Raw genomic sequence first — 23876 nt, 5'->3', positions numbered from 1 at the left:
ATTTAGTTATCTAAATGTTACAGTAATATTGCTTGGTAGCTTCCATCAGGGTAAACCTACCCTGACAATCATATCTGGCGGACCAGGAAGGAGTGCTTGGGGTGGAAGAATTTTTGCCCGGCGACTGGAGTTGGCCACAATTATTTGTTACTCGGGAACTTTTCGATTTTTTGACTAGCGGATGGCGTGGCTTGCACTGCCAAATTCGTACAAGCTGACCACAAAAGACACAATTAGAATTGGCCAATTATTAACACGTTAAACAGAAGTAAAAAATCTGCCAACTTAGAACCAAAATTTTGCAAAAGATATAAAATAACCTTTTCTGCTTATGTTCATGTTGATGCACCATTTGCACCTGCGACCGTATGAATTTTCACTTTACAAAAGGTGTTATGTGCTCGCTAATAATTGAGAAAGTGTTTCCTTCGTGTCCAACAAGCCACGTCAACTTTTTTCGCTTTTGAAGGAGAACGTTCGATAAAAAATAATGAGCGGAAGGAAGTAGAACACTTTGCGGTGTATCACTTTTTAATTGCCAAGAAAAGCGAAAAACAGGTCGTGGAAGCAATTATTTAGATTCCTACTGTGAAACGTTGGAGAGGTTGAGAGAAGATAATAAGGAAATGACCTTTCCATAGGGGGTTTAAAAGGCGTTGTTGAGAGACAAAATTTGTAGTCAAGCAACAAGGAACGAGACGATGTACATCAAGGCTCTGTCCGGTCTGCTCGTGTGCTACACACTTCTCTCGGGTAAGCATTTCACGAATATATTTTTCTTCTACCGAATTGATTTCTTTTTTAACTTAACAATGGTATACATGACAACGCGTCGTCTCAATTTTTTTCCCTGCGTTTATGCAATGTCTGCTTGTCATTTTGTCGTGTGATTGTAATGTTAAATGTAAATCAGTACATAGCAGTTCTTAAAGTTTTTCCTTAAGAGCTTTGTAAATTGCACGAGAAAAAATTAAATTTTCCTAGGTCCGCCGTTTAAACCTATTAGAAAATCGTCCCAAACGTTTGCAAGCGGCGAGCACTGTCTCCTTATTGAAATATCATGATTTTTTTTTGTCGCAGAGAAGGTAAATTTAGCTCATAAGTAGCATACCGTTTTATACATTTTGGCGACAGGAATCGAAAAAATAAGATAAACTCAAGAAAAGATGAAAACATCAAGCGATATTTAAAACAGTTTTTCGACAACACCCGTCAAGAGCAAGGGATGTTTAAATAATTAGTGGAAATTATTCATTTGTTGTTAGAAAAATGTTGGCTTTACAAATTTGACGTTTTTTCGCAGCTGCCGAGAGTCAAGTGGTCATCACCGACGTTGCCCCTACCGAGTTCCCTCACATTGTAAGTTTTAATTTTGATCAAGTGTTTACTAGAAGTGTGAATTTTTCAAGTGTATTCTTTTTATTTATTAGACTATTTCTGAACCATTTCCAAAAGCTGTCATTTTCTTTGCAATCAAAATAAAAAATTCACCAAAAATAAAAGTGTATTTGCGAAAGTGTCCAAAGCCAGCTATTGGTGCGAGTGGTTACTTTTGATTTTGAGGCACTTTACCGCCGCTATATCACACTCAATCCTGCTACTCTGCATTCTCCGCGCCTAAGATGGCTTCTTTTTTGTGCTTAAACCAAGAATCGGTCCTGCAAATCAACGTATAAAACTGAAAAACAAAACAATTTTCTAGCAAATTATCTTTGCTGACGTCCCTACGGTGAATGGTTGGACTGATTTTTGTTTTCAGCATATCAAAAGCAAACATTTAAGGGATGCAGCAGTACTTTATCTTAAATCGCAGCGAATGTGCCTTGAAATAGAAAGTAACCATCTATTGGTGGATTCAGACACCACGGACTTTCGCAACTGGCAAAGTTAAATACATTTATTATTCATGCAAATTGCTAAAAGTTACCAAAAACCCTTGGAGTAATTTTTATATTTTACATGAATTGAACGTCATTTTAACGAATATGAAGGAATTTTAATAATCGTTTATGTTACACCTATTTTTTGATTGATTACTTGTTGCATGCCATCAAAACACACTTAATTAATAGGCATGCGTTTTCCGTGTTGCAAACTTGTGTGCAGTATTTAGTTTAATTTTAATTGCAGCATCTTTTCTTTGCTGGATTTTGTCCCCTAAGAAAAAAAAATTGACAAATATGTGTATACAAAGAGCAACAGAACAAACTTTGGCACTTGAACAAATAATTTGACTAGATGAAACCCGATTAAAAACAGTTTCAGGCTACAAGTTAGCTTTGTGAGAAAAAACCCAATGCGAAACATGATTATGCACTTTTTTCTTGGAATTGTAGCTAATTTAGTCGATCTTAGAGAATTTTGAGCGTGATTCAATAGCCCCAAAATTGCAATTTTGATCGTTTGATCCCATGGAAAAATTGCCGATTTTGTTTTTACTAAGATGATTCTCGGTTTCAGGTCAAGGTAAAGTTTAGTCAAGGGATGACTGTAAAAACATCACCAGGTCTATTTGTCAGTGCAAGATACGTTTTTGCATCATTCAGATCAGGATCTCCTCAAACGTAAGTATTTTGTATTTGGGACGTTTCCTAAAAATGTTTAATCATCATCCTGAGATATTTATTAATTTTAAATAAATAGAAAGTTTTTTAAATCAACCCATGATTGATTGCAGCAAGGATACAATCACTATCACCAACCAGTTGGGTACCGTTCTACCCGCGGTAGAATTTAAATCCAATGCTGGTGGAAATTTCCATTACTTCAAGGTTTGCGAAAAGTTCAAAGGCACTCCTTTGAACTTGAGCGAATCCAGTTTTGATACGTTGGCGACGAATGTTAGCGGTCAAATAATGTTTTTCAACACAACCTCTGTAAATAATTCCACGTTCGTAGCCCTAATTTCTTTATTGAATATTTTCTTTCGTGCAGAACACCCTGAAAAAGGTGAGCGTCAATGTGCTTGATAACTCTACGTGCAGCACGATAACACCAATTGAGTTCGACATCTTAATCTGCTTGGCGTCAGATGTCGCCACGAACTTTTGCGCGGTTTGTTCACGATTTTATTCTTAATTGGTTAATTGATTACGCTGATCTGCAGGATACGGTTAAAGAGGACTCTTTTATCCCGGCTTACGAAATATTTTCCGTGGTAGCAATTGGGGGCCAAGTCAACGGCATTTTTGCGAGTGCGAAATGCAGTGGAAGCGATTTGCTTTCAAATGAACCATATATCTTCCATTTAAAATTAAGCCAATTTCGTCAAGACATAATTGCTCTGGTCCCAACTGTGGACCTCGTTTGATTTGTTTCGTTTTTTCCCAATTCTTCGTTGCTGTTCAATCAACTAACAGTATCAATACGAGAATTTGATTTCAAGTGTGCTTTGTCAATGTGAAAATAAATCTTGAAAAACAGTGCTTTTTGTCATATCTGCAAATAAAAAAGAGTTGAATTTGAGAATATAATGCATGTGATTTCCACCGAAAAACAAAGAATGTTGTTTCCACGAGAAATAATTCATTTCAAATATTTTTAGTTTTTTTGTTTTTGGCTAGATTTGCGAATTGAACAATACCGATCGCTCGAAGGTGAGCCTGACGCCAAAAGGAATCGTTTTCTATCATTTTCTGAGAGAGATTTTTCTTATCTCAGCGCAGTGGCCCCAAGAATAATTGTATTAATATGCTATGCACATAAAAATCGTGCAATTTAATTTTTCTCTATTCACCAGAATTTAATACTACTAATTTTTTTCAACATTTGACCATTTTTTCCGCGACTACTAAGAGGTGCACTAGTCTTAAAATTCCCTCACACTTTAAACACACATATATTCAGAGTAATATTTTATTCTCATGAATAAAAATGGCGTTTTTTAGGTTCTCGAAGAATAAAAGACGTTTTAAACATTTAAAAAACTGTCGTTTGATCTTTAAAGTTGTAGCCTGCCTATATAAATGATCATCTTTTGGCCCAAAGTGCTTTTATGTCCTAGCAGAATTAGAACTCGCCGAGGATTTCTCATTTTAAACGCTGAGAGGCCCGTTTCTTCCAATATCAGCCTGATTTCCCAGAAAAATAGTTCGAAAATTTCGGCAAACTAGGTTTTTTTGACACCCGTGGAAGTGCAACTGAGGAGCCCATAGAATGGAAAAGCGTCTTTCTCTTCTTAATCATCTTTTATTTATGATAATGGTTGTATAGCCTTCAATAGATATTTATATTTCTCAGATATGAGCAAGAGCAAGAGTGCAAAAACTGTAATAAAAATAAATCACAAACACAAAAATATTGAACATTAAATAAATAATCGTTTTCAAACAAATAAATGGCTTTCCCTGCATCTGGGTCTATAAATTATTATGCTGCTGCTTCAATGTCTTTTTCTTTCATATTTGGAGTGAGTTCTTGACGGACCGTCGTCGTGCGTGCGAGGTGGAAGGTGGAAGGGTCAGTGCAGGTAACTCGCTTATCACACAATTACACTGCCCTCTACCGATTCGGGAGAAAATGAACTAGACTAGCACCAGAAGTGGCGGCAACCCAAGACCCAAACCAGGATGGTGCTGAAACAAAAATTAAAAATTTCAGACCATATCAAATAAATGGAACTCACAATGAAGTCAATAAGGTTTCGGTTCACTTGGCATGAATTACATAAACAAGGGAATATTAATGATAACAACAAGCTAGAGAAAAAAGCAACTAATTATAAAAAAGTTGGGGTATAGCTAAACCAGATTGAGTTTCTTTTTTATTGTGTTCTCACAGATGACATGTAAATTTTTTCAGCAAAATATTCAAGCCAAATTTTATTTTTAAATCAAACAGTAAAATTTTGTTAGTGTGCGTCAGATCCATTTAACTCTTTACAAAGAGTATGTATGAGTTTAATTTCATTTTAGAAAGCATCAAGTTAATTTAAACAAATAATATTGTTAAATATTTTATTTCATTAGGTGAGGTGAACATGTCTAGCGTTGGACTGCGCTCTCCTGGTGCTGATTGTGTCGTTGGGCCAAGCAAGAATTATTGCGACAAGCTCAGCATTACAATCAGATAAGTCGCTATCGCACTAAATAACTGGGAAATTTAAACAGTCTTATTTTTTGATTGAATAAAAACTAAAGCACTTACACCGTCGAAAATTGTGTTGTTAACTACGCAAGATCCAGACGCGGACACTTTGATAGCTCAAGAGGAAATCTGCGTGGTAAATAGTTTCTCCTGTTGATTAGTTATTTAAAATTAAAATTTATGTACAATGTGACAAAATTATGTAACAAACCTGATATTTTTAATTAACCGATTTTCCCTCCCACTCAAACGCATCCAGTTCATCCAGCAAGAGCTCAGCCTGAAAGTTTTTTTTTTAATTTTAGTTTTTGGTTCAAAAGTTTCCTGAAAGTACTAAGTGAGAAGTGATGGGAGTCAGAGTCGGAGGTATAGGCAGTCGCCCTGTTTTCGAGTATTTTAAAATTCCTGTAAAATTTGTGTGCAAAGTAAAAAGAGCGAGAGTAAATTTTGTTCAAATCGAGAAAATTACCCCTACAATCTACAACCCAATCTTAACAATTTATGCGTTATTTGTAGGTCACCTTTTTCGACCTGTCTGTTTTTGAAATAACAATTTTTTGAATGTAGCCCATGAAATTCTGAAAAAGCACACAATCTTCAATACACTCTGTCTGTCCTCCGCAATTAAAGTTTGAATTTTAGTTCCGTTTCAAAGCCGATCAACCGCGCACAACCTCAAAATTTGTATCTCGTTGATTAATTCCATTTTTCGCGTTCAAACTACTTTCGCACACTAAGGCACACTAAACTATTTTTTATCCGGTCGATTCAAAGCACTGTGCAACCGACTGAACATCCCTTTTCTTTTTTATTTGAAATTCATTCTGACCATTTGATAGTCAACAATATTAACTAAAAACATTATCTTTTATAGATTTGAATCTCTGCCAATTTGTTACATTGTTTTGCAGCCTCTGAAGGTAAACGTTTCATTTTCTGATGAATTTAATTTTCAATAAAATATTGAAGTGTTAATGGACCAATGATAACTGGACGGAGATTAATGTTTTCTCCCATATAAAATTAGGTTCGGTTAGACTGAATTTAGATTTAGATGCTCCTTGCAGGTGCAACCATCTGAGCAGATAAGCCTGCTGCATATTTTTCACTATAATTGTGAAAAAAATACAATTTCGACATAAGATAAAGACTCACCTGAGTTTTTGTTGAGTTGGAGCGTGCATAACACCAAATAAGAGGCAAACTCGCTTTCAGGGAGTGTGTTATCGCCTGGCAAAGGAAGCGACAAAAGGTCGGTCTTGAAATAACCTTTATACGAGTCGCAGCCGTTCGTTTCAAGGTTTCTGCTAATAGAAAAATGGTATTTTATTTTTCTGAATTTTTACGAGCAATGTATGAAGCCTGGAAAACGTAACACAATTATGATAACCATATTTGTTGCATTTTTTGCTATCTCCCTTATCAAAAAATGTTTTAATATACATGCGTAGGTGATAAGTGACGTAAAAAATGTTATGCCGACTACCTTCACAATAAAATATTCACCTCGCATCGGCGTCAAAACTGCAGTCTCCTCGACTAGTTATAACTCTCGTCCCCCTCGTGCACCCTGAGCGCCACCACGTCGATGCATTTAATTATCTAAATGTTATAGTAATATTGCTTGGTAGCTTCCGTCAGGGTAAACCTGCCCTGACAATCATATCTGGCGGACCGGGAAGGAGTGCTTGGGGTGGACGAATTTTTGCCCGGCGACTGGAGTTGGCCTCAATTATTTTTGTTTCTCCGGAACTTTTCGATTTTTTGACTAGCGGATGGCGTGGCTTGCACTGCCAAATTCGTGGAAGCTAACCACAAAACACAATAAGACTAGGCCAATTATTAACACGTCAAACAGAAGAAAAAAATCTACCGATTTATAACTAAAGTTTTGCAAAAGTTATAAAATAGCCTTTGCTGGTTCTGTTCATGCACAATTTGCACCTGTGACCGTATGAATTTTTCCTTAACAAATGGTATGTATATCTGCTCGCTAAGAATTGAGAAAGTGTTCAACATTTGTCCTCGTGTCCAACAAGCTTGGGCCACGTAAACCTTTGTCGTTTTTACGACGGACAACTTTCGATAAAGTAAATAATTAGCGGAAGAGACTAGAATAACTTGCGTTTTTATCAACGTTTTTTAACTGGAAATGCGGAAAACAGGTCGTGGAAGCAATTATTTCTATTTCAAATGTGAAACGTTGGAGAGGTTGAGAGGAGATAAGATGAAATGACCTCTCCATGGGGGTTTAAAAAGCCGTTGTTGAGAGACAAAATTTGTTAGAAAGCGAAGAAGAACGAAGCGATGCACATCAAGGCTCTGGCCGGTCTGCTTGTGTGCTGCACACTTCTCTCTGGTTAGTGTTTCACGAATATGCTTTTCTTATATAGAGTTGTTTTATTTTTTTTTCGTCAAACTTAACACTGGCATACGTGACAAAGCCGTCTCTTTTTATTGTTCTGCGCGTTTGTGCAATTTCTACGTTGTCATTTTGCTTTTTCCTTTGATTTCTTTTACTTGTAATGTTAAAGGTTAGGTGTTAGGTCACATAACAGTTCCGAAAGTTAATTTCTACCTTTTCCTTAAATGCTCTGTAAATTGCACGAGAAAGATTAATTATATTTTCCTAGTTCCACGGTTTAAACCTTTTAGAATATCGTCTCAAACGTTTGCAAGCGGCGAGCACTGTCTCCTTTTATTGAAAAATCATGATTTATGTCGCTAGAAGGGAAATTTAGCTCACAATTGGCATACCGTTCTATACATTTTGGCGACAGAATTCGAAATCAAGAGAAAAATTAGTTTAATGACTCGGATTAAAAAAGAAAGATAAACTCAAGAAAAGATGAATATAGCAAGCATTAGTTAAAAAAGGGATGCGTTTAAAAGAGTAATAGAAATTATTCTTTCGTCGTTGGAAAAATGTTCGCTTTACAAATTGAACGTTCTTTGCAGGTGGCGAGAGTCAAGTGGTCATCACCGACGCTGCTCCTACGGAGTTTCCTCACATTGTAAGTATTCATTTTGATTAAGATTTTACTAGACATGTGAATTTTAAACGGGTTTATAGACTATTTTTGAACCATTTCGAAAAAATTTCATTTCCCTTACAATCAAAATAAAAAATTCACCAAAATCAAAATAGTATTTGCGAAAGCCCTAAAGTGTCCGAATAGTGCCAGTGGTTATATACTTTTGATTTTAAGGCACGATACCGCTACGATTTTACACTCAATCCTATTACTCTGCATTCTGCGTGCCTAATAGGATTTTTCCTTTTTTTTGCTCAAACCAAAAATCGGTCCAGCCAGTCACCGTAGAAACGTCGAATACAATGTTTCAAAATAATAAAAATCATTGCTGACGTGTCTACGGTAAATAGTTGGACTGATTTTTGTTTACCGTATACCAAAAGGAAACATTATTTATTAAGGGATGCATAACAAGCAGCAGCATTCAATCAAAAATCGCAGCAGATATTATGTGCCTTAAAATAGAAAGTAACCTCAGCGCCATATTTTGGTGGATTCAGACACCACGGGCTTTCGCAACTGGCAAATTGAAGTTGAATAAATTTATTATTCATCCAAATTGCAAAAAATTAGTAAATGTTATATTTTACAGGAATTTTTTAATTACTTGTTGCATGCCATCAAAACACACAAGGCATGCGTTTCCCGTGTTGCAAACTTGTGTGCATTATTTAGTTTAATTTAAATTTCAGCATCTTTTCTTTGCTGCATTTTGTCCCCTAAGAAATAAAAATTGAAAAATATGTATATACAAATAGCAAAACGGATCAAACTTTAGCACTTGAACAAATAATTTGACAGGAAACCCGATTAAAACCAATTTCAGGCTAAAAGTTAGCTTTGTGAGAAAAAAAACCCGATGCGAAACATGATTATGCACTTTTTCTTAGAATTGTAGCTAATTTAGTCGATCTTAGAGAATTTTGAGTGTGATTTAAAAAGCCCCAAAATTGCAATTTTGATCATTTGATGATGAAAAAATTGCCGATTTTGTTTTTAATAAAATGACTCTCGGTTTCAGGTCAAGATAAAGTTTAATGATCAGTCGGTTCAAAAAACATCCCCAGGTGTGTTTGTCAGTGGAAGATACGTTTTTGCAATGTTCAGATCAGACAGCGCTTTAACGTAAGTATTTTCCTAAATGTTTAATCCCCATCCCGAGATATTTTTTCATTTGAAAAATTGAATTTTTTAAATCAACCAATGATTGATTGCAGCAAGGACTCATTCGAAATCACCGACCAGGTGGGTACCGTTCTACCCACGGTCAAACATCAAGCTAATCTTGGTGGAAATTTCCATTGCTTGAAGTTTTGCGAAAAATTCAAAGGCACTCCTTTCAACATGAGCGAATCCAGTTTTGATGCGTTGGCGACGAATGTTAGCGCTCAAATGTTGTTTTTCCCTACAGCCTCTGTAAATATTTCCACGTTCGTAGCCCTAATTTCTTTGCTGAATATTTTCTTGCATGCAGAACACCCTGAAAAAGGTGAGCGTCACTCTGCTTGAAAACAGTACTTGCAACTCGATAGTATCAGTTTATGGCAATGATGCAGCCGAATTAATCTGCATGACGTCTGATGTCACCACGAACTTTTGCGCGGTTTGTTCATGATTTTATTCTCAATTCGTTAATTGATTGCGCCAATCTGCAGGATACGTTTACAGATAGCGATTTAAGCCCGACTTACGTTACATATTCCGTGGTAGCAATAGGGGGCCAAGTCAACGGCTATATTGCGACTGGGAAATGCAATGGAAGCGATTTGCTTTCAAATGAACCATACATGTTCTATTCCAGAATCAGCCACTTTCGCCAAGACATAATTGCTCTGGTCCCAAAAGTGGACATCGTTTGATTTGTTTCGATTTTCCCAATTCTTCGTTGCTGTTCAATCAACAGTATCAATACAAGAATTTGATTTCAAGTGTGTGCTTTGTCAATGTGAAAATAAATCGTGTTGCAATCTTGAGAAACATTGCTTTTTTATCATATATCCCTAAAAATAACGAAGAGCAGAACTGGGAAATAATGTATGCGTTTTCCACGCAAACCCAAAGAATGGTGTTTCCAAATATGCGAATTGAGCAATATCGATCGCTCGAGGGTGAACCTGACGCCAGGGCACGATTTCTTACTTGTTTCGAAGGTTTTGTTTTACGTCAGTAGTGGCTCCAAGCATGTTCTGCAAATATAAATCGTGCAATTTTGAGTTTACTCCATCCTCTATATTCACCTAAAATTAAAACTACTATTTTTCAACCTTAGACCATTTCCCTTAAAATCTTAGAGGTGCACCAGCCAGAAAACGTCAGCACTTTACACACACTCATTTGTTTCCGTTTCAGAAAAATTTGTATAAAAATGTTATTTTTCAGGTAATCGGAAAATAAAAATAGCCAAAAAATTAATTTTAACGTTTAATGCTGCCTGATGGTAATTTTTTTTGGCACAATTTAGTGCAATATTACGTTCTATATGTTCTAGCATTAATAGAACTCAAGAAATTCTCATTTTTAACGCTTTTATCGTCCTGATTTCAGCCTGATTTTCCAGAAAATAAATCTCTAGATTTAAAATGTCTGCAAGCTAGGTTATTTCGACACCTCTTTACCACCCGTGGGGGCGCATCGAGGAGCCCATAGAATGGAAAAGCGTATTTGTCTTCTTAATTGTCATATTGCTTGTAGCCTTCAGTAGATTTTATATTTCACAGATCATTTGAACACAGGAGTACAAAAACTGTAATACAAATAAATAACAAAGATTGAATACAATTAATAATTAATCGTATTTAAAACGAATATTTATCAAAGAAGGCTTTCCACGAATCCGGGTCTATTAATTATTATGTTGCTGCTTCTTTTTCTCGCACGGAATTTCCTATTTGGAGTGAGTTCTTCACTTGACCGTCGTCGTGCGTGCGAGGTGGAAGGTGGAAGGGTCAGTGCAGGTAACGCGCTTATCGGACAAGTTACATTGCCCTCTACCGATTCGGAAGGAAACGAACAAGACTTTTGCGCCAGTAAGTGACGGGAACCACCACACACCCAAACCAGGATGGTGCTGAAAAAAAATTGCAGACCGGATCAAATATCTCTTGGAGACAGGAGACAATCAGATGAGAAACAAATAAATATGCCTTGAAAAAATGTACTGGCTCTATTGAGCCCTGGGCTGGTGTTAACTTATTTACCTGTGAGGAGCTCAGAATGCTGTCAATAAAGTTATGCTTCGCTTGACACACTCGTCCTTACAGGTGAGAGAAACAAAACAAGTCAGGTACGATTTTTGTCGCGGGCATAGTGTAGTTTTAACCAGATTTAGTTTTTCTTTCATTGTGTGCTCACAGATGATAGGTAAATTTTTCTGTACAAAATTCAAATTTTTAAATTTCAATCAACAAGCCAAACATTAATTTTTTTTATCAAACAATAACAATTTTGAATTTGCGTCACATTATGCAATTAACTCTTAACAAAAAGTAGCATTTCATTTTAGAAAGCATCAAGTTAATTTAAAAGTTGACATAAATATTTTTATTAAGTGAGATGAACATATCTAGCGTTGAACTGCGCTCTCCTGGTGCTGATGGTGTCGTTTGCCCAAGCGAGAATGTATTGCGACGAGTTCAGCATCACAATCAAATAAGTCGCTATCGCACCAAACAACTGGGAAATTTAAAACGGTCTTATTTTCTGGTTAAATAAATACTAACGTACTTACACCGGCGACAAGTGTGTTGTTAACTATGCAAAATCCAGACGCAGACACTTTGATTGGTCGAGCGGAAATCTGCGCGGTAAAGAGTTTCACCTGTTGATTAATCATTTAAAATTAAATTTATTTTCAATCTGACAAAAAATTGTCTAACAAACCTGATATTTTAAATTGATGGATTTTCCCTCCAGCTCGAACGCGTTCAGTTCATCCAGCAAACCCTCAGCCTGAAAGTTTTCAAAAATTATAGTTAAATGAATTGAGATTGGTGTCGTTTTATGTTTCCGAACCTGACAGGCTCAAATTAAATGTCAGGATCAATGTAAGACATTGTTTGTACTGAATATTTTAAGAGAGTTGAGTGGTTGCAAGAACAAATCTGTTAAATCTTTAGAGGGAACGTAATTTTTTTTGTTAATTTTAATAAATTGAACTCTCGGAATTTAATTGAAAACTTATTTTTTTTGCTTCACGAATCAGTTTAAAATGTCCAATACCGACAATTTTTTCCTGCGGTTTGTCAAAACTGTTTTCATTCGATTCTTAAGTTCAATTTTAAAGAAATATAAAATACCATTCAAGGAAAAATCACAAATAATATTTTCAAGTAGAACAATTAATTAAAATAAAATCAATGCACACTGCTTAGAACGATTAAAATAATTTGTATTAACCTTCCTCTGCAGGCGGTCGACTTGGAAAACGAATCCGCAGGCGGCGATGAAGAAGTAAATGGCGAGCGTGAGGAGGAAGACGTTGTCGGCGCTGGTGTAGACGAAAAAGATGAACAGCTGGATGATGCAGTCGAGCACAAGGAAGAGGGTGTTGGCGGCAATCTGCGTGCCGAAACACTTCTCTATGCGGCCGAGGATGTTGGTCAGCGCCGCGTACTGCAGCCGCACGTTCTCCAGGCGCTTGACGGCCGGCGCGTCGTCGCCGCCGCAATTGCGGCACGCGGCCAGCGCCTCGATCAGCCGCGTGAACCGCTGCCGCAAGTGGGCGCACAGGCAGATGAACATGCTCATCGGCAGCTCCTTCCACAGGTTCACCAGCACGTAGCTCATACTCGCAGACCAAGTGAATTCACTCTGGAAATTAATTTAAAAAGGATGACTTCATTATTTATTTTTAAATTCGTAGGAGGATGAATTTACAAGGGGGGCCAGATGTGCGATAAAATTGGTTCCCACTGCGCAGATCCAAGATGGCGTCTGAATGTGGGAAGCAAAAAGCTCTCTTTGGATTCCCGTACGAGTGTCAAGAGTTTGTTTTACGATCCAAAAGACACAATTAGTACAAGTAATGCAAATTATGTCACAAATTGGACCAAAACGCATTTTCAGTTGACCGTTTTTTCGCGCCATTCTCCAACGGACGCCATACCTGCGCGTCGCACGAATCTGGCCCCGCTGAAATTTACGTTCTAATTCCATTTTTATATTTAATTAAAAAAAATTATTGCAAGGCTGATAATTTGGAAGTCATTTTTTTAACTAAAAACAATTATTTTGCCAATATTAATTTTTTAATTTCAATTAAAACAAGCAAAATTTGATCATTTCATTTGTTTAAACATTATATTTGCCAAAATTAATTGTTTAAATGTATTAGTCATTTTTAACATTTTTAATACTTTATTTCCAGATAATTGAAGTGTAAGAAATTTTATTTTTTTACGTGTAAGAAATTTTTTAAAAATATTATTTCATTATTTTTTTAGTAAGAAACGATTACATTGAACTGGATGAAGAATGAGTAAGAGGAGAAGGTGAGGATGACGAGGAACATGACCACCCTGGCGATGGGAATGGCCTGCATCCGCAGCACGTCCCTCCTCCTTTCGATCACCTCGGCGCCGATGCCGCTGTAATAGACCTCGATTGCTTCGAAAAGGTGTGGATAGTGGCGAGCACTAACATGGCACAGAGTGAACTGGACGAAATTTCGCAGGCCGGCCGCGATGAACGTGAACCACAGCCAGATTATCAGGTAGAACTTGTCATCGTGCCCTCTCACAGCCTAAAATAAAAAAATAGAAAATTTATGTATTCTTTCGGAGGAGAAATTATTGTTGGGATTATTGGCATTCTCATCTCTTTGAACTTGAATGGGTTTGGGTCCCTGTGCGCCCATTTTATCCGTTCGCGGTTTTATTGGCACTCGGAACTCAGCATTCGTGCAGTGCGCGCCCTTCCCGGTACGAGGACAGGAATGAAAAGAGCAAAAAAACTGCAAATTTAATTTATAAAAGCAATTTTAATTTAAATATAAAACCGTACAATGTGCCTAATAATAAACACTTTTTATTAATTAAATTATTTTTATTGTTCTTTTAAACTAAATATATTTTTTTTCAATGATTACAATAATATTTTGAATTTATTGCAGCAGTTGCGGAGAATTTGATAATTTATTGTTAAATAAAATTTAATGTGCTCCCAGCGGAGAAAAAAATACCAAATTTCTTGCAAAGAAACTTGTTTAGTGAGTATGTAATTTCGATTGACGGTATTTGCATAGCCATAAAAAGCGCTAAAATATAAATTACATGAATTTTTAGGCCAGTTATAGTTCAATGTTGACGATATATATTTTTAAAAAATCAGGCAATATTTGACTAGTTTAAAAATTAGTTCAAGCTCTCCAGACAAGAAAGATCTGTGTCGTTTTTTAACTTCTAAGAGGAATTTTGCCTTAAAATCACTCCTGTCTCGTGAAACAGTTGGTCCAAAAATTGTCCGAGCTTAATAACAGATAAAAATTGAATTATTAATAAATTTTTAAGTCTTTTTTCTAAATTTATTGAATAAAATCGCTTTAATTACTGTCATAAATGCCAAAAATTTCCACTTCTGACCTTGGTTCTTATCACATAAAGTATCACACAAATTAAATAAAATCGCCACCATAAATGAAAATAAATTCCTAGATAGATTATAGTTTTTTTCTGTATTTAATTAATTAATGATGTTTAAATTTTGAGGAGCGATGGTATACAACATAATAAAAAAACAATATAACCTTAAATTGATATAAATCAATTCAAAGACATATTTTTTTAATAGACGAATTTTCCCTTAAGAACAACAGCGCAGAAAAGAAATGGTCGTCTCGCCTACCTCAATGAGCTTGAGTGCGTTGTAGATGAAAAAGCTGATGACGACAGCGTAGACGACAAGGTCGTAGATGAGGGTGATGCTGAGCCAGCGGTGCTTGAGCTGCCTTCCGTCGTTGGTGAACACATTGTGCACCGGAAAAGTGGCCATCAACTTGCTCAAAATGGCGAAGGGCCGCACCCTCGCGAAGAACGGGCCCGTCTGCATTTTCTGCAAGGCCGGCAGGCCCCGGGGGGCCGCCTGCTGGGCCTCGGGAGTCGTTTGGGCCGCCGCCTCCGTCATTTCGAAACGCTTTTGCTGCGCGACTGGGAACGTAGATTTTATAGCCCTCTGGAGTAGCGTTTATTTATCTTCTCTCTCGACGGGAAATACTGGAGTGTGCACTTTCCAATTGGGGTTTGCTGATGCGAATGTGTTGTTTTCTAAGGGCGTTATCTGCCGGCACGGTCGCGGGGGCATCTGGTACGATGGAAGTGGGTCAATTCCAATTATATGCATTCGCCCATCCCCATCGCTCACATAATAGACACGCAACAAACGCGGCTGTAACTCTATTCTAATTGAGCAGGTTGTTGATTATTTTAATGGAAACAAAGCTTGCCATTTTCTAATCACCTTGCGAATTTAAAAAAACATAAACCTACTATTTTTTTCTTTTAAAATACTGAAATTTTACCATCTTGCATTTTTTAATCTGGTCCAGATGAGAAAACCAATCAAAATCAAGGAAACTAAAAATATATCAATGTGAGTATCTGCGTGAAAAATAAAACAAAATTCAAAATTGAGAGTTTTGAGGTGGTTTAAAATTTTTAGAAGACAATATTTTATTTTTTTCCATGTCAAAATAGGAAAAAAGGCGTGCATTTGATTCCTCTCCTCAAGCCTGTTTGAATGAACGCCAAATTTAAAGGACAAAACTTAATTTTCTCTCTCAAAAGTAGTCCTAATGGGAAGAGTGAGCTCGTGTGAAATATACGAGTGATTTTTGCTTTCATTTTCGAGAAGTTCCACTTTAAAACTAAAAAACAGGATTTTTATATTTTTTGTTAATATTTGCAGCACCAAAACCAAGACGTTAGACTCGTCTTGACCTTTAAAATAAATTGGAGGCTTTTTACGAACGTTTTTAGTTTTAAAGTAATCTTTATTATGATTCTGCAGGGCCCCATACACTGCCATATCCAGACAAAATAATATCAGTTTGTACATAATTGTTTAAATTTTTTAATATTTCTTGAAAAACTGTTCTTTTAAAAGTTCCTTGAAAGCACTTTGGTTTTCGTTGAGACACAAATTCGGTGGGAGGTTGTTCCACAAGCGGTAGCTTTGAACTTGAAAACAGTTTTCGGGAACTTCAACACTTACAAACGGGACAAGCAGTTTCATTCGATGCGCTCTTGTCCTGCCGAAAGGGTTTACATCACACATTTTGGTTACTAAATGGCACAGATAAGGCGGGCAATTTTTATACAGAATTTTGCGTATCTGCACTAACACGTTCTCCTATTTTACAGACCAACTAAATTGTTTTTTATATGAAGTTAATTTAAAATCGTACATCACCACGAACAAAAAATTGTGTACACATATCAAGATAATTAGAACCCAAGCAGTCCGGCAAAATCAGTAATTTCCAAGGGAAGGATTTAAAAAATAAAATTAAATCAGCGTTCGAAGTAAAATTATTTTTTATTGTTTCACCAATAAATAAACATTCTCCTTATTGTCAACGAGGGACCACATAGAAGTACTGATCATTAGACAAAATTTCTGGGCCTTCTCGGTCACATAATGTAGAATTATTGCCCGCGATTTTCAGCACGTACGGGAAGAACTGTATCAAGACGATAAGATACGTTGCGATCTGCCCAAATAGCTGGAATGGTAATTAAACAATAATTTAAATGAGAAAAGAGGAAATGTTATTTCAATGTGTACTTACGGAGCCGATTAAAGAATTATTAACAGTACAAAATCCTGAAGCAGAAATTTGCAGTGGACGTGCCTGGATTTGCGACACAAACAACTGAACCTGCAATTTGATATTTTAATGTGAAAATAAAGCCGAAACTCCAATTTTAAATTTTACCCGCACTGATTCGAGATTAGAGCCTGTTGGGATTTTAAATATAATAAGAAATTTGGCTCCATGAATTATATTTTTAAATTTGCTAGGATCAATTTGGTGATTTTTCTTTTAATTTTTTCCTGTGTAACTTCTTAATGAATTTTAAACTTCTTGGACAGTAAATTAAGCAATCAAGTGCCTCATAAACAGTGTGATCGCAATAAAATGTGGCGTGGTGTTGTGACTAATTATCGACTAATTATGAGGTTATGCAACGCGCTCGACAGATGCGCGAAGCAAATTGCCTATCTTGAACTCGGCTTGCAGAAAGCGATAAGAGCAGGCGAGAAAGCTCACCTGCATTTGGTGCGATCGAGACTTGGAGTTGAGATCCATGTTCGAGAGCTCCTCGAGTACGTGCTCGGACTGTAATCAGAAATCAGAGCGTCGTGAAAATCCATAAAAATAGTGTTTTTATAATAATTGTCACCTTTCGTTCAATGCGGTCCATGAAGAAAATGAAAACTCCAGCAGAGCAGAAATTGTAAATGGACAGGTCGAGAAGAAATACATTTTGTCCCTTGGATATCACGATGAAAATGAAAAGCGTGATGATCGTCTCGACGATCAGGAAGAAGACGTTGACGGCCAGTTGGAGTCCGTAACACTTTTGCAGGAGGCTCACGATATTCATCAAGGCGGCGTACTGCAAACGGTGGCACTCCAGGTCGCAACTTGAGTCTTTTTCATTTCTCTTACGAACCTATTAAAAATTCAAACTAATTTGTTGAACACTCAAATATTTGTTTTTTGGACAGATTCTAAAATTCTACAATGTCGTAATTTTAACTGTGATAAAATTATTAAAAAGCACAAATTCTCATTTTCTCAGGCTTAGAAAATTAGAAATTACAAAAAAAAATAATGATAGCCTGCTGAGAAATTTTAAACTTGCCTCTCGGACGCCGTCCCGAATTTCGTCAAACCGGGAAATGAGGTGGAGGAGGATGCAGATCATCATGTTCAAGGGCAGCTCCTTCCACATGTACAGAAAGAGAAAGCTGAGTCCGACAGGCACGGCGGCCACGTCAACCTCGGTGAACTGGCTGAAGTACATGTACGAGGTCGTTTCCAACATCACCAGCAGGAAAATCGACGCGATTATAGGACCAACCTAAAATATTTAACGAATTTTAAGCCTTAAAAGTATAAAAAAATATTAAATTTGACATGTTAAATTTGATTTCTATCTTTTACCAATTTAAACATTATCTTATAGGATTGCCTGAAAATAATTATTTTCTGTGTCAAATTGTCAATATTTTCGCTCTGATAAAATTCCTCTAAATAAAAAATACTTATTTTTTACCGCTACTCCTATTTCAAAATTTTGTACCCCAATCGGATATAGCAAAATAATTATTTTTGTCAGTGGTCATGCAAATTCCAGTGAAAATTAAAAAATGCGTGTGTTAGATCAATTTTATAAAACTTATATAGTAGTTCGTAAGAAGGTAAAACATTGACCTATATTTTAAAAGTCTGATTACTTGTGTTTTAACAATTTATAACTTTTAAGAAAATTAAAATTGAATGGTTCTAGACAAATTAATTGCGTGCAAATTTTATTTTTGGGGGAATGATGAATTTGGGTTTTAATGTTTAAAAGATAAAGCCAATAATTAAAGTGGAATGATACTGGGCAACAATTGAAAATTATTTGAATTGTTGGATGCCATAAACAATTGATCGATAAACAATTTGTTCAACAATTTGCAATAATAAAAAAGGACCTTACTCCAGTAAAAATTCAAATTTTGCCAATTTTCTCCAAAATTTGCAGTGCTTGAACATATTTTCTTGGCATATTTCGATTCCTCTCGTCGAGATCTGTTGAACGGTGTATGCCACTTATTGGGGAAACTCTTGGTTTTGAAATTAAATCGGACTTCAAGTAAGGAGACAGCCCTTACCATTTGAAAAGCACGGTAACTTTCCAGCAAATTTTCTCAAAAAAATTACTGTGCTTCTTAGGTCAATTTAGGCTTTAACTGAATCCTAAGGGACGAGTTTATGCATTGGCAACAAGCATTTTCAGGCTTTTGCAGTATCATTCCTCTTTAAATCTAAATCCACAAAACCAAATTAAATAACAAAATAACAGATAAATTTATGTCATGGTTTTTGCACCTTTTGAAAAGTAGTTTGCGTCTTTCCCTTGATCATCAAAGCTCCGATTCCCGAGTGGTACTCCTCGATGGCGCTAATCAACTCTGGATATTTGTGGGCGTAGAAGTGCGACACGAAGAAGGTGATGACTCCCCTAATTGCCGAGGAGTAAAAGGTGGCGCCGAGCCAAAACGCCAGTTTTTCCTTCTCCTCCTCGTTTTTCATCTGCTTCAAGAGAAGCTCGCTCGAGTAGTAAAAAAGAAACAAAACCGCCACACAGAGCAAAAAATCGTACAGCTGCCAGACACACAACCACCTGGAATTACAAATCGAGGGTGCGAAATAAATTATTTATTTAAAGAAATAAGAAACTTTAATTTTACATACTTGTGTCGAAGAAGTTTTCCATCTCGTTGCAGGACGTTGACCAGCGGGAAGGTGCCGAAGATCTTGTTGAAAACAGCCAGCGGGCGGATTCTGGTGTAAAAGGTCTCCTCCCTGCTGAGACTCTTCAGGGCGACGGTCTGCGAGCCAGCATTGGCGGTGCTCACGGTCGCCTGCTCGCAATCAGGGGCGTCGTCCACGGTGGTGCTCGAGGCGGCCATCATCGCATACAATAAATAATTAGTCTGCCGCGGCTGGCTGATTTGCACTTTTATATATACATTCGCAATTTATTTATCTCGCCAGCGGCCACTTGGCAGTAATCGAACGCTGCTTCGCTTTATCAAGCAATAACTGGAATGATATGGTGACATTATATAAATATATTCGGTGATTACACCGTTATGTAACCGAAATGGTTATTTCCTATTGCTAATCTGTTTTAAATTTCTTAATTTCTATTACAAAGTTGATAGTGATTTTTTTTATTTTAAAAAATGATATTACATTAAAGGTTTACCCTAACTAACCAAATTTGTTTCATATACAAACCAAAAATCCAATTTTTTTTTAGTTTTACCGGTTACGCCCTCTTTTTTGAGTAGAGGAAATTAATTTCTTCCGGGGTGAGGGGAAAATTATGAAAATTTAATTGTGAGAAGATATAAAATAGTACTTTTGAGTCTTGAAAGTTATTTTTAATTTTTACAAAAATTGCAGATTTTCGAAAAGGGGTCTGTGTTTGGCCTCATTAAAATTCACCAGTTCATAGAAGCGTCAAAAATTGACTAAATTCAGAAAGCTGATTAAATTTCCAGTTTTTTCCTGCGAAGGAAATTTTTCTCAGATTTACTATTTTCGCACAAAATTCGTCTGAAAATTTCAACTAGCCGTTAAAGAACCTTTAATTTTTTTGGGAATATTCAAAATACCCAAAACTAAGCTAATTTATTCGAGAATCATCTAATAAAAACATTTTTTTTTCATTTTAATTTTTTTAAGATTTTCAGAGGTAAACTCGGACTGTATGGCTATCGCAGAGACTCCACATAACACAACAATGAAAATTTTTATTGATTTACAAACACATATTCATTGCTTACCACATTTTTCTGATGATGAAAACGTCATTAAAATGATAATTAAGTGAAATTAGGCTGCCTTTTGTAACAAAGCGAGAAGCGACAGCGGGAAAGTGCGTGAAACGCACTGGACGGTGACCAATTAGATGGTTTTTGCCAATTTTCTCCAAAATGTTCAGCGCTTGATCATGTTTTCTCACATTATTCAGAATCCTCTCGTCTGACAGTAAGAGTATTTTTTTGGGCAAATGCGGAAATTCAGTGATTAAGTAATTAAGTAAGTTAGGTAAAATTACTTATATTGTAGAAAACTCTTAATAAAAATACATCATGGGGACGTCCACCAAATAGAGATGTAATTTTGGGTATGTGAATTTAATTTAAATAAAAATCTAAAATTGGTATAAGTCTCAGCGTCAACTTTTCTTCTCTTTTTCATAAATGTTTTGCAAGATGCGTGAATTTAGCGGTCTGACCAAACTCATGGCGTGGTTTTAAGGGTTTGCATGAAAGAGATTCACGATTTTTGCGCTGACAAGACAATTTTGTCAAAAGGACACGTATGTATTTTTGGAATCTCTTCTTAGCTTGAATACTAAATATCCAAAAATTAGGAAATTTTTAAAATTATTTGGCAATTTAAAAAATATACAAAATATTCCTAAAAGGTGTAAAATATATTGGACAAAATAAATATGTATAAAAAAAACATGTCACAGTCGAAAACAAGGAAGCAAAAGGTTGGATAATAAATTATAAAATTCAGATTACCCAGCACATTGGGGAATTTAAACGGTGTGGTTTTACCGAAAAAGATAATCTGTGCGCGTTCATAAATTTAAAAAAGTGTTTGTTTGTGTGTGTGAAACGTGTGAACGAATGCAAGTACGCATTTTGCCGCATGCGAGCCGCCGCGCCGTGAATTAATCAGCGCGGCCGAATATTTTATTGACCATACACGCGGCGTGCGGCACTAAGGGTAAACGGCCTGGGTGGACGCCGGGCGCAGAATCGATGCCCACCGCCACCACCCACCCCATCGCACCCCCGTGTATTTCCATGTGAGAACTCGCCCGTCGACCACTCGCACCACGGCCACCGCTCCGACAACACGCTATTGCGGAAACACACAAAGCATATTCAAAGGTAAGTTGCATTTTAGTGTTGAGGTGGGCATTTATTTCTCCCGAAATATTATTTTTACGAATTTTCGGGTAATTTTAGAATATTGCCTTTTAGAATTCATAAATGAGGGATTTGGAGCATTAATTTTGTATAAAATTGTCTTTTCAAGTGTTAAAAACCAACTTAAAAGAAGCATTTTTTTCACGCCATATAGATCTTGAAGCGCAGAATCAAATTCGGCTTGAAAATCGTGGAAATGTTCGGAAAAATAGCTATTTTTAATTGCCATAATTTAATTCCTGCACATTATTGTACGTCATCGTGTTGTGTCGCTGCTAATGCACGAAATGGACTGAAATAAATGATTTCAAAGCGTTTTATCACGCTACATTATAAACAACAAAAATGTAAATTAAGTAATAATGTTTGTGGCTGTTGTGGTTTGTTACAAAAAGAGCAGTAAAAATCATGAGTAAAAATGAACATTTCATTAGATTTGTGAAATTTTTCTAATTCTCCATGAAAAAGTTCGTTTAAAAAATATTTTCATTTTCGATAATAACAGTTTGAAATGTCTATAGTGACGAAAGTATAGGAATTTATTTTTAAAAAAAGCTGTGAAAGCTGCGCAAGTTGCATAACGTTCAAAACTTAGAGGCGCTACAAGTCATTTGAATAAATGAGAATAATGTCGCTTATTCTAATTAAGTTCATTCGATTTCAAATTAATTCTAATACAATTTTATTTTATGTAATTTAGTGGAAATGATCTACTGGATAATTTTTTGAAAAGTTGCAATTTATCTAGAATTATTGTGTATTTTTTTATTAATTTAAAAGAGGCGAACCAAACATGCAATTCAAATTTGGAATTTATTCAATTTCAGCAAGGTTGCGTTTTCACCACTGGATTTTAACAGTTTTTATTACTAAATTTTTACCAATTTCTTGCGCAATAAATGAATTGACATCCCATTTTTTATCCCCTGAAAAAATATATAATTTGCAGTCGGAGTGGTCAAAATTTCCTCTACTGTGCAGATTTTTTCATTTAAACTGCTATTGCTGCCTCAATTTCTCTAAAAATGTATCCCTAACAATTTTTCAAGTCGAGGTCATGAGCAAATAATTAGAAAATTATTGAAAACCGAGGTGCAAGAAACTGGTTAAAATTGAAAAGAACCGCTTTTTACCACTGCACTGCATTTTTTTAAAAAATGTGGTTTTTTGCAACCCTGAATTTTAGATTCCTCTAGCTGTGGCCTATTTACGAGGCAGGATAATTTCTATATTTTCTATGATAATTAGAATATTTTAATACAGACGAACGTTTGAATTGTTTGTTTCATTCGAACTCGTTTTAGTTAGTAAAAATTCCATCGCTTTTATGTTCCTCAATTACATTGGATTTCCTCAAAATTATATTTAGGTTTAAAATACTCAATACCGGTCAACAATTGAAATTTATTAGAATTGTTGGCTACCAAACGAAAATGACCAAATTGCGAGTTTTAATAAATATGTTATTCAAAGTGCAATAAATCTAAAGAAGACCTTGGACGCATTTTCTTCGCAGAATAAATCAATTCCTCTTGTCAAGATCTATCAAATAGTGCATGACACATTTCGGGGAAACTCTTAGTTTCGAAACAAAATCAGATTTCAAGTAGGGAGACAATTATCCCCATTTGAAAATCATGTTATACTAAAAATGCACATTAGACTTAAATCGATTTTGGCTGTAACCAAATTTATAGGAATTATTTTATACATATTTTCAGCTTGAATTTCCGCCGTGGTTTTGCAGTACAACTCCTCCTTTAATACCGATAGATCAGTATGAATAATGCAAGCGGTACCGAACCAGTTGAATTCGAGCGTTTTATGTGGGACAGTTTCGATTGGGAGAAAGACAAACATTGCAGCCGCCTTGACACAATTAACGCGCGTAGACGAACGAGGTGCGGCTCGGCCCACGCTCAGCACACTCACAAATATATAATAACGAAGATAGAGCTTTGTAATGACCGCAACAGAAAGCATAGCTCTTTCCAAATTGCGTCGGACGTGAGGGAAAATCGATTCCTC

The 23876-nt window shown here is 36.1% G+C and overlaps 3 protein-coding genes across 3 annotated transcripts; all 3 read right to left on the bottom strand.

Moving 5' to 3' along the window:
* Positions 1 to 11663: 11663 nt before the first annotated feature.
* Positions 11664 to 15219, bottom strand: LOC135941159 (uncharacterized). The gene is made up of 6 exons (XM_065486466.1): positions 14961 to 15219; positions 13576 to 13860; positions 12516 to 12929; positions 12000 to 12068; positions 11848 to 11937; positions 11664 to 11792 (listed from the first exon to the last, which is right to left on the bottom strand). Exons 1-6 carry the CDS (start codon positions 15162 to 15164, stop codon positions 11664 to 11666), a joined length of 1191 nt encoding a protein of 396 aa, XP_065342538.1. The 5' UTR covers positions 15165 to 15219.
* Positions 15220 to 16686: 1467 nt separating this feature from the next.
* On the bottom strand, positions 16687 to 17793 carry LOC135941158 (gustatory and odorant receptor 22-like). Its single transcript, XM_065486465.1, has 4 exons — positions 17519 to 17793; positions 17386 to 17454; positions 16903 to 16992; positions 16687 to 16836 (listed from the first exon to the last, which is right to left on the bottom strand). Exons 1-4 carry the CDS (start codon positions 17720 to 17722, stop codon positions 16687 to 16689), a joined length of 513 nt encoding a protein of 170 aa, XP_065342537.1. The 5' UTR covers positions 17723 to 17793.
* On the bottom strand, positions 17784 to 20006 carry LOC135941151 (uncharacterized). Its single transcript, XM_065486452.1, has 4 exons — positions 19585 to 20006; positions 19219 to 19513; positions 17980 to 18202; positions 17784 to 17791 (listed from the first exon to the last, which is right to left on the bottom strand). The coding sequence occupies exons 1-4, from the start codon at positions 19803 to 19805 to the stop codon at positions 17784 to 17786; spliced, it is 747 nt and encodes a 248-aa protein (XP_065342524.1). The 5' UTR covers positions 19806 to 20006.
* Positions 20007 to 23876: the final 3870 nt, after the last annotated feature.

Source organism: Cloeon dipterum, chromosome 3, assembly GCF_949628265.1.
Source record: "Cloeon dipterum chromosome 3, ieCloDipt1.1, whole genome shotgun sequence".
NCBI classification, from domain to species: domain Eukaryota; kingdom Metazoa; phylum Arthropoda; class Insecta; order Ephemeroptera; family Baetidae; genus Cloeon; species Cloeon dipterum.
Note: the sequence above shows the minus strand (reverse complement) of the source record. Positions and strands in the feature narration are given on the sequence as shown.